Consider the following 14,710-nt stretch of genomic DNA (forward strand, 5'->3'; position numbering starts at 1 on the left):
CATTTATCTGGCGCACACAGATGCTGCCAGATGAGACAAATACATTGAAGTTATTGTACCGCAATTGCAAGTTCTCTCCGATATATAGGATAGAAGATAACTTGTGGACCAGTTGGGTTCTCACCACTGAGACACCCGCTGAGCTCAAGAATGGACTCCCATGACCTCCTCTAACTGTCACTGTGAGGATTGCTTCTCCCTACGCGATGACATCACACTGAATGGAGCTTTAGCTGAGCACTTACAGTCACCACTCCATTCATTTCAATGTGGCTGACGTAAATAGTTGAGTGGGTGCTGCTCTGCTCTCTCTGCAGTCCCATTAAAAGTGACTGGAGCGTCAGCACTCCATTCAGTCTCCTCCTCAATGTGAGTGAGTGCAGTGAGAAGGACGGGAGACATGTGACCCCCATTCTTGGGATTGGTGGTGATCTCAGTGGTGAAGCCTCCACTGATCAGCAAGTTATCCCCTATCCTGTGAATAGGGGACAGCTTGCAATTGTGGTCCTACTCCTTTAAGAGGTGTCTCTTAATATCTTTGTTGCTCATAGCTGGCCGCAATGTTTACTTACAGGAATCCTTTTTGTCATTCTTGGAAAACCCCTTTAAAAAGGTTTGTTGTAGATTAGAAAAGCATTGTGGCTTTCTTCCAGGAACAGCACCGCACGTGCCCACAGGTTGTGTGCGGTATTGCAGTTCAGATCCATTCACCTTAATAGAACTGAGTTGCAATACTATACACAACGTACCTCCAAATATGGTTCTATTTCTGGAAGAAGTCAGCGATGGATAATGAGTCTCCTAAATCACATTTCTCGATTTTCTGTGTTTGGCATTCAAATGATTACACTGTATTGCAGTACCAAGTATAGCCTATAGACAAAAGGGGCGCTATTCTAAAGAAGAAAAAAGAGTCTTTTGCCTAATCGTCTAGCGCCCATGTTTGCTTTCTAGTACTAGCAACCCAGTTCGGTAATATTCGGGAAATCCTTGCAAATACTATGACTTGACTTCCTAGCAAAACCCAGGCTTTGTAGATGGTTGAAATATGATTTATGAACTTGACTAATTAAGACAAAATTAATGTTCTGTAGCCATTTCTTTGTGCATTGTGCTTTGTGATCTCCCTGAACTTAGCTGTCCATCTTGGGGATATTTTTTTTGCATGAAAAAATAAAAATGTGCAGCGGGTCAGCCGAATATGAATCATTTAGAGTTATTACGCCGAGAAGAAAAACATCCAGCAGCTTTTGATTTAGAATAGCTGTCCTTTGAGCAATATGTTCGCTATCATAGCAGCTGCCGGACAAATGAGGCAGTGCTAATGAATAAACTGGATCTTCATATTTAGAGCTTGATATGTGAACTGTATTTAAAATAATTATTACAGTGCATTTAGGCGACTTTTAGAGGAAAGCGGTCATTTATAAAGCCTCCCGGCAGAAAATCACAGCCGATGGAATTCTGGTGATCAAAAATATATTATGGGTCCCACGCGGCATGCCTCTACAGTGCGATAGTCCGATGCTCAAAATATTTTACAGTAACTTCATCGTTATCGTTAACTAATGTAATTTAAAAATATTTTCAAATAGACACCGAAGGGCCTCTTTATTAAAGACCCCCAACCAGTAGCGAGTTAGATTTCCTTGGGCCTTCAAAATAGCAGCAATTCGTAGTGGCATGGATTCTGGAAAATTGAGAAATATTGACCCATGGGAACTGGAAGCTTCTTGTAGTTGCCCCAAATTAGATGGAGGTAGTGATGAAGTCAGACCAGTGAGGGGGAACTCAACCACAGGTTCAGTGGACCGTGAGCACATGGTGTCAGCTTCCCCTCCCAGGTATTGGAGACTCAAATGACTCTATCCAGGGATCCGTCCAGATTTGGTCTTTGGGGGGCTGAATCAAGAACAGGGCTTGGCTACAGGGAGTACACCGTAATGTGTGGGGAAAATATTCATACTGAGACTCGCGGCTGTCACTGGGAAGATTTATTCAACAGTCTTTAACAATTTAATGCTCAACCTCAAGACATCTGGACAATCCCCGATGCATGGAATTTCAGATGTGCCCTAAAGACTCACCTGTTCAAAGAAGTATACCAACTCTCCTGATCTAGTCTCCGCCCCCATAATACGCCTATCATGTACATTTTTTGCCCACGTATCTCCTGTACTACCCCACCCCCTCCAAAACGTATAGAGCACCACATGTTATCTTGTCTTGATTGAGCTCCCCTGTGCTTTGAAAGCACTGCAGAATAAGTTGGCGCTATACAACTAAAGATTATTATTAATATTCTCTCTGCTTGCAGCCCAAAGGACAATATACTGTACATGCTTCCTTGCATTGCTCTTGGGAGTTACTCCCTTTTACCATACCTCCCCTCACTTTCTCCGTCCGTTCTGCCCCACTTTTTTTTGCGCCTAACTCTCCGTTTCTTAGTCTTTTGCCTTCCTACGCCTCAATAGAGTCACAGTATAGCTTTTTCAACATTTAACCATACAATAAACTGGGGAAGCCCCCATCCCTACTCCTTACATTGACATGCTCTGAACAGCTGGCAGGAAAGGTTAATCATTTCATACTACCTGAGCCAAATTATGACCCTCCGATTAGCATGGGGCAACAGAAATCTTGATTCATCTGACCATGTGAGTTTTTTCACTGCTCAGTGAACCAATGTTTGTGCTTTTTTGCCCCCTGGAGTCTCGTCTTCCTTTTTTCTTACACGCAATAGTGCTGGAACTGGTCATCTGTTGCTATAGCCCATCTATGCTAAGGAATGATTAATTTTGCATTCGGACACGTTAGTTGGAGCCTCTGAGTCATATTCTACTCCTCTTAACTGTGCAACATCTATCAGAACAATTCTTGACATCTAACACCCAATTCTCCAACGACCCTTTTCGATAACTAGTTGTTTCCATCCACAGAATCCCCTTTTGTTGGATGTTTTCCTTGATCACACCATTCTCAGTATACTCTATATACCATTACAAAGGAAAAACACCACAAGTTTGGCAGATGACCCTGCCTCGTTGGAAGTTGCTCAGATCACTGGATTTTCTCATCTAATGTGGATTTACACTGAAACTGATCCACGGAAAACTTGTCACGTGATTTTAGGCCGCACTCCGGAATGACGACTCTAATTTCCATGCAGTAAAGCTCTTTTTGTTTTAATCTAAACAGCTTCATATACTAAGCCTTAGAAAACAAAGGATTTTCCAATGACCTAAAATAGCTTCACAACCACTCTGTCCTTTCTGGTTGCAGCTGATCAGGACATGTGACTGCAGCAGCCAATCACTGCCTGTAGAAGCTCACTGCTGTGGCCAGTGATTGGCTGCAGGAGTCACATTGCCTGATCAGTATCAACTAGGAAGACCAGAGTGGTTGTGAAGCAATTTTAAGTCATGGGAAAACCCTTTTAACCTGAAGTTTCTTGCTTCTTCCAGCTACCACTGGCCAGAGCACGGTAGACACAGATTTCTACAGCTTCTGCTGAAGTCCATAATAAATTTGTATCAGTAACTTTACAGAGGTCTATGGATCATCATCACTAAATGCAAATTGTTTTTGTTGTAACAGGCCAGAACCAGTATTATGGACAAAGGATGGTGGAGAGCTTCCAGATCCAGACCGGATGCTGGTAAATGGACGTGAACTAACAATAACTTTCTTGAACAAAACAGACAATGGAACATATCGATGTGAAGCGACCAACTCCATTGGTAAAAACAGCGCAGAATACATCTTGATAATAAACGGTAGGTTTTCAAAATAATCATTCTTTCTATAAGGGTGCATTCACACTAGCGTGTCCTGGTGCGTACATAGGTGCGCACAAAACCAGGGCACCCAAGTACCCAACATGCGTGAATGTAGGTCCGTACAGCATTGCTTTCAATAGAGCCGCGGTTGCTGCCGGTGACCCCATTGAAATCAATGGTCTGCCGGCAACCCCTGCAGTGATTTTCATGGAAGGGCTTTAAATATATGCTCTTCCCTGAAAAATCCTTTCTATCTGGTGTAAAAAATATACATATACTCACCTCTCCGCCGCTGCCAGGCTCAGGCGCGTCTAGCCGCTTGGGTCCCATCACTATAATGAAGGGCTGCATCTGATTGGCTGAGTGCTCAACCATTCACAGGCAGCACTCATTAAATGACAGCTGAGTGCTGCCTGTAATTGGTCACAGCACTCAGCCAATCACAGGCAGCACTCGGCCATTCAATGAATTCAATGAATGGCTGAGCAATGCCTGTGATTGGTTGAACACTCAGCCAATCAGATGCAGGCATTTCAGTAAGCAGGGATTTTAAATCCCTGCCTGCTGAAAGAACTTCATTACAGTGATGGGACTCAAGTGGCTAGACGTGCCTGAGCCCCGTCAGCAGAGGAGAGGTGAGAATATATATATTTTTTTATTTTTTACACCAGAAAGAAATGATTTTCAGGGAAGAGCTTATATTTAAAGCCCTTCCCCGAAAATCACTGTGGGGTTTCGGCATCCTTTTGCTTTCAATTGAAATCAATGGGAGAACTTTGCGATCCTCTGCCATAGCTGTTACAGCTATGGCAGGGCATACTTTACTCTCCAAGGGGTGTCCCCTTGCCACTGAACACAGTGCTGTCACAGTGTGCAGTGGCAAGGGGAATCCCCGCGGGGAATATTGACACGCACCACGGACCTATGGTGCACGCATATCCTATGTTTTGCAGGTATGTGCGTTTGCACACCTGCAAAACACAGACATGTGAACACACCATAGAAAAACCAATGGTTATAGTAGACGCTTGGTTTTGTGCGCACGTATGTACTCACATAAACAAGCTTGCCTGAATGCACCCTAAGCGCGATCATTCTGTATCATTGGGCTCTATAATCTGGGCTTTATCCATGAACGTTTTCTTACAGGCGTAGTCACATAATAACAGTGAATGAGTGCAGTAAAACTGCTACAAATACATGAGGGTGAATATACCCTACATAGTTCATCACTCTAAGGGCTTAAGCACATGGGCGGTTTCATGGCCCTATGCGCAACGCCGCTCGCCGCTACGGAGCATAGTTGCGCATGAACTGTTTTTTTCTTCTTGGACCGCTCAAACTTCATGCCAGAACGTAGGAGTTTGAAAAAAACTGTGGGAAGATAGGTCCTGCCCTAGTATTAACTACATGCGGGAACTACATTGGGCAAGTCCTATCTTTTCTAGCCCGTTAGTAACCCTGCCAATGAAAACAAAACTATTGGAATCAGTGGTTTCTTTTTGTATTTTTTTCTGGCTGTGGTTATCCATTAATTATCAAATCCACGCCCGTGTGTTTAAGCTCTAATGCAGTGTTGGTAAAGAAATAAGAATTTGGGGAAATCTGGATTATTGCTTGTTTACTTTACCCGACTCTAGTTATCAACAGACGGTTTTACGTCGCTCCATTTCTTATAACATTGATGCTAAATTATAGAACATAAACCTGTAATATTGTGCCATTTATCAGAATTGCTACCTCAATTGACGTTGATTTTGGATGATTTGGGATTTACTTACTGCGCTAAAACTAATAATTAGCAGGGAAAAGCTAAAAATGCACTCAGTAGTGTAAATGAAGCGCTTCGGTGTCTGGTGGGGAGGGGTCTGTTTGGATACAAGGGATATTTAAAATCTATGTACACATATTCATGTGGGAGTGATCTGTGCTAGTGGTTCACTGTAGTACAGGCTCAATTTAGAATACATTGTATTGATATCTACGTTTTAATATATTGTGTATATGGTAATTTTATTTTACATTTCTAGTAAGTTTTAAAGGGATTGTTCAGCTCTGAAAACTGATGACCTATCCTCGGTATAGATTATTAATAGGTGAACAGGGGTGCAGCTTTTCAGAAGAATGCTGTGTGAGTGTATAGAGCGGAAAGCAGACAGCTCTGTACACGTTGCAGTGGCTCATCGTGGTATTGCAGACACAGATGCCATTAAAGTACACAAATTTAGGGAAAAAAATACATTTTGATGAAAATGAAAAATAATAAAAAATATACATATTTGGTATCACCACATAGCAATCCATACAAATAATATTTAATAATTCATGTAAATGAACACACTATTTATCCCACATGGTGAACATTGTAAAAAAAACTAATCAAAAATGCATTTTTTCTTACATTTATCCCACCTTTTATATCATAGAATCTTAGAATGGTAGAGTTGGAAGGGACCTCCAGGGTCATCGGGTCCAACCCCCTGCTCAGTGCAGGATTTACTAAATCATCCCAGAGAGATACTTGTCCAGCCTTTGATATATAGACAATATCAAAAGTCATAACCTTTATTGCTAGTCTACAATGCTAGCAATAAAAAGTACAGCTCACCATACAAAACAGCAAACCCTAACAAACCTCTGTCAATGCAAAAATAAAAAACTGTTCTGGATCTTTGAATGGGGCGATGCAAAAAATAGATTATTTCCAAAAAGTGTGTGTGTAGGTGGATATAATTGGGCAAGACTAGAAAAACCTGTCATTTAAACTGAACGGTAAAATTGAGTGAACCGAAGCTGTAGAACCCTCCTTCAGGTCAAACTTTGGTAAAAGTTCATCAAGAACCTGAACATCAGTTAGTCTGTCTGGGCTAAACCTGCTAAAAGAAGACGAAAGAAAAGGGAGAATGAAAAACAAGGAGAGAGTTGTTTTCCTTCTTCATTTTCCTTCTTTTTCCTTTATTCTTGCTCATTTTTGTCCTTGTTCTTTAATTAACGTTGCCTTAAAAGCAACTCAAAAGTATGCAGATGCACTCTTAGGCCACGGTCAGATGAGCGTGTTTTTTTGCGCGTCTATGTACATAAGTGAAAAATGTGTGAACAGTAGAGATGAGCGAACGTACTCGGATAGGCACTACTCGTCCGAGTAATGTGCCTTATCCGAGTACCGCTGTACTCGTGCTGAAAGATTCGGGACGCGCTGCGGGGCGGGGAGCTGCAGGGGAGAGCGGGGAGGAACGGAGGGGAGATCTTTCTCTCCTTCTCTCCCGGCCGCTCGGCCCTCTCCCCGCTGCGACTCACCTGTCAGCAGCGGAGCGCCCCGAATCTTTCAGCACGAACACAGCGGTACTCGGATAAGGCACATTACTCGGACGAGTAGTGCCTATCCGAGTACGTTCGCTCATCTCTAGTGAACAGGCAAAGTTTCATATGCACACCGCATTAAACTTTGCTCATTCACTGGAGCAGCTGCTCCATGAAGGTCCCCTCATCACTGAACACTGTGACAGCACTGTCACAGTGTTCAGTGATGATGGGACTGCCCGGGGGGATGAAATAATCCCCTGCCACAGCTGTCAGAGGACCTGGATGCTATCCCATTGCTTTCAATGGGGCTGGGGCTGCTGCCATCCCATTGAAAGCAATGAGATGAAGGAAAGCCCCACAGGGATTTTGAGGGAAGGGCTTGAAAAAACAATTATACATCACCTAGCAGCGCTGTCAGGGCTTTGGCGTGTCTTCACCCCGGCTCCCTGGCACTCTTCTGTATCATTTCTTCTGGCCAAGGATTTTAAAATCGTTGCCTCCTGGAAGTGCTGCCTCTGATTGGCTGAGTGCAGGGACCATTCATAGCCATTCAATGATTGAATGGCTATGATTGGTCCTTGCACCCAGCCAATCAGAGGCAGTGCTTCCAGGAGGTGGGCATTTTTAAATATCCAGCCAGAAGAAATGATACAGAAGAGTACCGGGGAGAAGACACACTGGAGCCCTGACAGGGCTGCTAGGTGATTTATAATTTTTTTTCCCAGCAGTTAGGGCCTATTTCCAGGGAAGGGCTTATATTTTAACCCCTTCCCCAAAAATCCCTGCGGGATTTGCCTTTCATCCCATTGCTTTCAATGGGATCGCAGCAGCGCTGGCCCTTGAATGCAATGGGATAGCATTGCGGTCCTGTAACAGCTGTGGCAGGGGATTTTTTCATTCTCGCGGGAAGTCCCTTCATCACTGAACACTGTGGCAGTGCTGTCACTGTGTTCAATGATGAATGTACTCCCCGCGGGGAATTAAAGTTCCCCTAATCCTCGCGGGGACTAAGGGGTTAACAGAGGGACATTTAAAAGGTGCTTCTGGCCAGAAGCACCTTTTAAATGCCCTGCTGTAAGAAGTGAGGAAGCTATCCAGTGCGCAGGAATTTCCATTAACTCCTGCTCCCATAGGAGTTAATGGAAACTCCAGCAAAACGGGCTCCTATGTCCTATCATTTTAGGTGCGCTTCAAATTCTGTGCATACTTTTATTCACTGTTGTTGTATGCTAGGTGCTCTATTTCATTTGAGTGACTCTACTGAGCTGCTTAAAGGGGTTGTCCAGTTGTATACTATTGATGGCCTATCCTCTGGATAGATCATCAATAGTAGATTGGCGGGGCTGTTGTCCAGGATCCCTATTGATCCGCTGTTTGCTGTGCTTATGCACTGAGCTGATTCTGCAAGAAGAGACAGCTTTGTTCCCAATGCTATGGCCAGGTTTGGCACTGTATTTCAATGAATTGTTTGCCTGCCATATCAAATTGGGTGACTACAGTTGGATGGAAGCTGTCTGCTTCCTGAATAGGCGCACCGACCAGAGGACAGCTGATTGGTGGGTGTTCTTGGTGGTGAACCTTTGCCAGTCTATGACTGATGATCTGTCCTGGGCATAGGCCATCAATAGTTTACAAATGCACATCCTTTTTAGCTGTGTGACTGCTGCACCTCTAAACACCTCATGTTGGCCTTGCTTGTAGCTGGCAGTGCCAGGATCTGGCCGTTGTGAGGATAGCTCTGTTGATAGTTGCACGTTCCTCTTCACCGGATCTGCGAGGCTATCTCAACTCTTCCAGTAGCTCCGGTGCTGCTTCAGGTCACTCCAACCAATACTCTCAAGCTGACCTACTCATGCCCTGCATTTCCAGTCTGGGTTGACTCTTCTTTCCCAGAAACTGTTGCTTCAGTCTCTGCTGTAGTTTCCATTTGTATTAGGCCTCTTTCACACAAGCGTTTTTACGTGACTAATTTAGCCGAGATAAAAAATCGTGACTATTGGAAGCTTTGGATTCCAATGCATTCATTCAGATGGCTGATTATTAGCTGTGTAAAAACATCTGGCCAGCCGATATTTAGATGTGGTCGGAAAAGATAGGTCTTGCCCTATCTTTTGACCATGATAAGCTGCTGGCTCCCATAGGCTTCTATAAGAGCTGCCGGCAAAAGGAGACACTGCTAAAGCATGTCAGCTGGCTCTAGTTAACCAATAGAAGCCATGCTGAGCATTTCTCCTGATCAAAAGAATTCTGGATTGCAATGTATATACGCCAACCGGGCCATGTGAATGGACGGGAAATCATGAATTTTAACGGCAACTTTGTCGCGGCTTCTCATTCAAGCGTTTTCCAGCCACGGAGTGGCCACCGTCAAGATGCATCACCCATGTGAAGGAGGCCTCACTTAGACAGCTAGATATCTGAATATATGGGAGCAAGATCACATTTTTATCTGATGGAGACAGCCCTGCAAAAGAAATTGTCTGATTACTTTTTGAAACTTTATTGTCAAGTTCAGATGAGTGAAAATAGCAAATACAGCAGTACTTACCCATCCTCAGCCCCAGTACTTACCCGTCCTCAGCTCCAGCAGTCCTGCTTTACAGCTGCACGGCCCTCCCGGTCTCTGCTGACAGCAAAGGTCAGGTGACACTACTTGCCAATTAGAGGCTGCAGTGTCATGGTTCGAAACTCCTGGCATCATGGTGCCAAGGATGTGAGCGCTGATGCTAGGAGCCTAGGTGTGACGCTACAGCCTCTGATTGGCAGCCAACGACCACCTGACTATCAACAGATACTGAGAGAATTGCTGAGCTGCAGTGCTGGATTACCTAGGTTGACAATGGCTAAATAGTCTGTATTTGGTATTGTCACACATCTGCACCTGACATCAATATTGCAAAAGGTAACCGGACAATCTCTTTAATATTATGGCTGACCGGAATTTATATTGTACCACTAGAATTCTACAATTTGCACCACTTGGGTTTCAGACATAATCGATGGAAATGTTTGTGTCCAAGAATAAGCTAATAAGTGGAGCAATTCTTGGGTATCCAACTAGGGAAGCCCCAGAACATACGAGGGGTTATTAAACCAATCTGTGAACATGAACTTCATGAAATTTTCATAAAAAGAAAAACTACTTCCAGATTGAAGGATTTTAGTGCTATTAGCTGAGGACAATGCCAGAAGGTACCCAGTAGGTGGGATGGGATTTACATGGAGTGATATGGTTTCCCTACTTTGCTGCAATCTCTAACAGTAAAAGTGTGAAAATATAAAGCAGCAGAGAAAAAAAGGTAATAATAATAATAATAATAATACTGTATATTCTAGAGTGGCAGAAAGTTATACTGCTCCAGTGATACAATAATTTACTACATTTACTGTAGTCATTACATTTGTTACTAATGTGTTAACACAGATGGATCTTTAAATATATATATAATTTTTTTTTTTTTTTTTTTTATTTTATTTTTTATTTATTTTTGATCTTTGACAATATTATAACTATTGTTCTGAATCCACAACTACTGAGACATATACAGTGTGCATAGAGCTTAAAGGCTAACACCACAGTCATTTTGGACATAAGACTTGCAGTTAGTATTGCTTTTCCCAAAATCTATGAACATTCCCCTTTTTTTGAAGCTCTCTAATAATGTATTGTGTAAATAAGGGCTTCTTAAAGGAAGTTTGTCACCTATTTTTTGTGCCATGATCAGATTGTCCTATACAATGTGCGATGTTAATTGGAATCCATAGATACCTTTATTTCTGTTCTTTATGACTCCACCTTCCAGATATTAGCCTTTATGTTTATCCAGTGTCATAGGAAAATTAGCTTTGCACCAGCTGCTGGGTGGACCACCACACTGGCCCTCACCCTCCCCAGTGTTTGAAAACCTATCCCTTTACATCCTTAAAGGGGTTTTGTCATAAAAAATATATATATCTAAACTTACCTATCCCTTCCCTGTCTGTCTCCTTATCACATCTTCTCCTGGTTGAGCTTCTCCACTGCCCCAGGTCAGCTCACTGCAGGCTAGGACCAGCTTGTTATGAGGGCTGGTTATCACAAACTCCTTCCTGCTGGGTCAGTGAAGGTCACATCCCTGTGCTGTAGCTTCACTGCCTAGGAAGGAATTGTAATCTATTTCAGAGACAGCTCACATGAGCAATCTCTGAAGAAGATAGGCAGTCCTCCTGCTGACCTGTGAGCTGTGACATAACCTACATTGGCAGACTGCCAACCTAATGTACAACCTCACAGGAAGGAAAAGAATCAGGCAGCTGGAGCTGAAGTGACCCCCTGGACTGCAGGAGACAGGAGAACATGGGGGAGGTGAAGATCTGGTAAGTAGACTGATGGGGGAGGAATAGATAAGTAGAGCATTTTTCTTTTTTAGTGACAGAACCGCTTTAATGATGGCTCCAGCATGCTCCATCATCATCATGCTTATGCTGCACTCATGACAGTGCATGCTCACAACATCAGTCTTGACCAAATATTCACAGCACATGCACCATCGTCAGTGCTGCACAAGTGCAGTGATGGTGGAACACGTGACGTCTTCAGTGGGCAGAGCTGGAGACATCACTAAGGATGGAAAAGGGTAGTTTTTTAAACACTGCAGAGGGAGAGGGCCAGTATTATATGCTTGAGAAAGACAAAATCTGTATTGCCGAAACACGTCGCAGAATAAAATGATATTACGGACTAAGAAGTTGAATATTGATCCCTTTGGGTTCTGGAGCACGGGGATTTTTTCACAGCTTGTGCTATATACCTTAAATACACAGCCCAGGCTGGGCTGCATCCCGATGACGACTCTCCAGGAGTCTGGATCAAGAACCCAGGGTGGTTGAAAGGCTGTCTTGGATATCGGGGGCCAGTGAATTCTATCTCGAGAAATCCACTGAGCACCAAGTGAGTACATACCCACCACTCATTTTTTCCACTTAAATCTACCTGATAACGAGACGCTGATACATATATATCTATAAGGATGGAAAGGGGTAGTTTTCAAACAGCGGCAAGGGAGAGATCCCGGAGAGAAGGCAGCAGCGGTCCACCCATCGGACCGTGCAAAGCTAATTTACATATTGCGTGGAATAAACATAAAGGCTAATATCTGGATGGTTGAGTCATGGAGAACAGAAATAAAGGTGTCTGTAGATTCCAGTTTACATCACATTGTTCTTTTAAGCAAAAATGTATCCATAATCTATGCTCTCATCTGAAACATCCAGTGACCACAGGGGACGTTCCCTCTGATTCAAGTCATCCTGAGGCCCCAACTAGTAATAATGTCGCCTCTGGGGCCCCAATAGTAATAATGTCGCCTCTGTGGCCCCAACTAGTAATAGTGATCCTTTCATTAAACATGTTCCCTCTGCAAACCTCTAGTATGTACCAACACTAAAAGCCTCTTTAACTGCCCCAGAAGTTCCAGAGAGCAACCTAACTGCCCCCATATCACCTATGCTAAGAATGCAGAGCATGGAAGAGAGCAGGAGATGGCAGATTGTTGTCTTTGCATAGAGCAGCACAGCATCTGGTCTGCAAAGTCTATATAAGTTAGAGGCTTTCAGTATTGCTGCCTAGCCATGGTTCAAGAGCAGATGACCCGCAGCGCCTCATTTTATTAGCCACAATTAATATTACTGGTAATAAAATAAAAGATACTGGCCTTCGTCTAGATACAATTACCAGCCAGACTGGTGCTTTACTGGCTGGATGGCAACCCTAATAGGTGACCCCTATTTGAATACATGTTGTTACATTACAGATGCGATTACAGGAAGTTCTACGATGTAGACGACACAAAATGCTCTGTTACAACAGCGCGGTTGGAGATGTTTAGGAAATGACCCGAAATGACGAAGTATCTCCAAATGTTTATTTATAAGGCAATGGATTTTAATTCTTACCTGAAATCTTCATCATATATATATTATTTTTCTTCTCAGTCCTGCTATTAGATTGTAATGATCCTTTTACATGGGACATCTATTGACATTCACAAGTGCCAGTCATTAAGACCAGTGCTTCTTTATCCTGGCTTTACACAGGCCAAGCAGACTCGATTGGAGGACAAATAATCATTCATAGGTGACCATTCATCCCTCATTCACTTTAATTGCTGTCAGCCGCACATTCTTTATACACACAGGGAGATATTCTGGCAAAACGAATTGGGCCTGTCACTCCCCCAATAACATAACAAGATAATTGGAATGCTCGAAAATTCTAATGAATGGTCATTCACGATCATTTGCCTCTATAAAAAGGCCTTAAGTTGTTATATGTCTCTAACCTTTGGCTCCCTGCTCTTATTCCTGAGTGAAGGTAAGCCCGGCCACAGATTTTCCCTGAATTCGATGCCAGGACAAATGTTCTATTAAATGCTAGTCACTATTGATGAATGAACTTTTCAAAAGTTCGATTGGGTCAATCTACCGAATTTCAGCAAAAAGTTTAGTTTGGCCAAAATTAGTTCGAACTGAACAGAACTTCATCAATAACTTGGTCACCTAGGAGAGTATGGAGGTACTTTTGTGCTATTTTTAAGGCAAAGTTAATGAAAAAAAGAAGAAAGAAGGAAAAAGAAGGGAAAAGAAGAAAGAACAATGTTATCTTTCCTCCTACTTCTTTCTTCATTCTTCTTTTCCCTCCATTTCTTCCTTTTTGTTCATATTCTTTTTTTTTAACCAAAACTGACCCGAAACAGAATTTGACTATTTTGGCTCTCTCATCACTACTGGTCACTCAAATGAATGACAGATCATCTAATACAAATGTCTTCTGTATCAGCATCTGAACATGCTAGCAATCAGCCGATGAATGAGCAAACACTCATAAGTCAGCTCATTGGCTCTTTCACACCTGCACAAAAATGATTGCTAGCCAACAGCACATCTTCCTGAGGATCAGGGAGATGTGCCACCGAGTATGGCGATGAGTATAGTAATGATTGTTAATCCCTATACCACTAATGCTCTGCTGGTAGGAATGTTAATAATGAGTGCCAAAAGACTATTTATTGATCAGCCCTTATTATTGCATGTCGATTTACAGTCTCTACTCACAATGGTATGCACTGTATGACTGGCTGCTAACTGACTGCAGCAAATAGCTTTGAGGATATAATAAGACAGGGAGCGCGGATTACAACTAAGCCTGCACAGGCTTAAAACAACCCTCTCTACCCAGGACAAACTTTGTCCGAGGAATGAAGGTTGTATTTACTGTATATTACTAGGGCTCTTCTCTATGTACATACTGAGGCAAATCCTTTTCCTGGGGTACTTCTGTGGTCTTCCAACATGACCGTAGCCCTTGTTAGTTAGGCTACTTGATGCACACAATGGAAGATCTCTGAGGGGTTCCAAGGAGATAAAGATTCATGGGTAGTACAGATGTAGCACTTACCTTTATTATTGTGTCACACTATGTAGTATGCTTATGCTATTTCGAGCATCTATTGGCATGTGAACACACACCCAACACGGCACCGACCGGGAAGTCACTCGCCTCTTGCTAGTCATTCCGTTTCAGCTCAGGTGCTCCTGTCTACTGTAAATGGAGGAGGATGGGCTGGGGCGACCCTCGGCCCTCTCCTTCT

General features: G+C 43.1%; 1 protein-coding gene across 2 annotated transcripts in view; it reads left to right on the forward strand.

Moving 5' to 3' along the window:
• CADM2 (cell adhesion molecule 2) overlaps nt 1–14,710 on the forward strand; it is a 256,503-nt gene that overhangs the window by 94,952 nt on the left and 146,841 nt on the right. For both annotated transcript variants that reach the window (XM_066599143.1, XM_066599145.1), the window contains exon 5: nt 3,598–3,776. In XM_066599143.1, the coding sequence (XP_066455240.1) occupies nt 3,598–3,776 (179 nt within the window). The remainder of the gene's footprint in view (nt 1–3,597; nt 3,777–14,710) is intronic.

Source organism: Eleutherodactylus coqui, chromosome 4 (genome assembly GCF_035609145.1).
Source record: "Eleutherodactylus coqui strain aEleCoq1 chromosome 4, aEleCoq1.hap1, whole genome shotgun sequence".
Classification (NCBI taxonomy): Eukaryota; Metazoa; Chordata; class Amphibia; order Anura; family Eleutherodactylidae; genus Eleutherodactylus; species Eleutherodactylus coqui.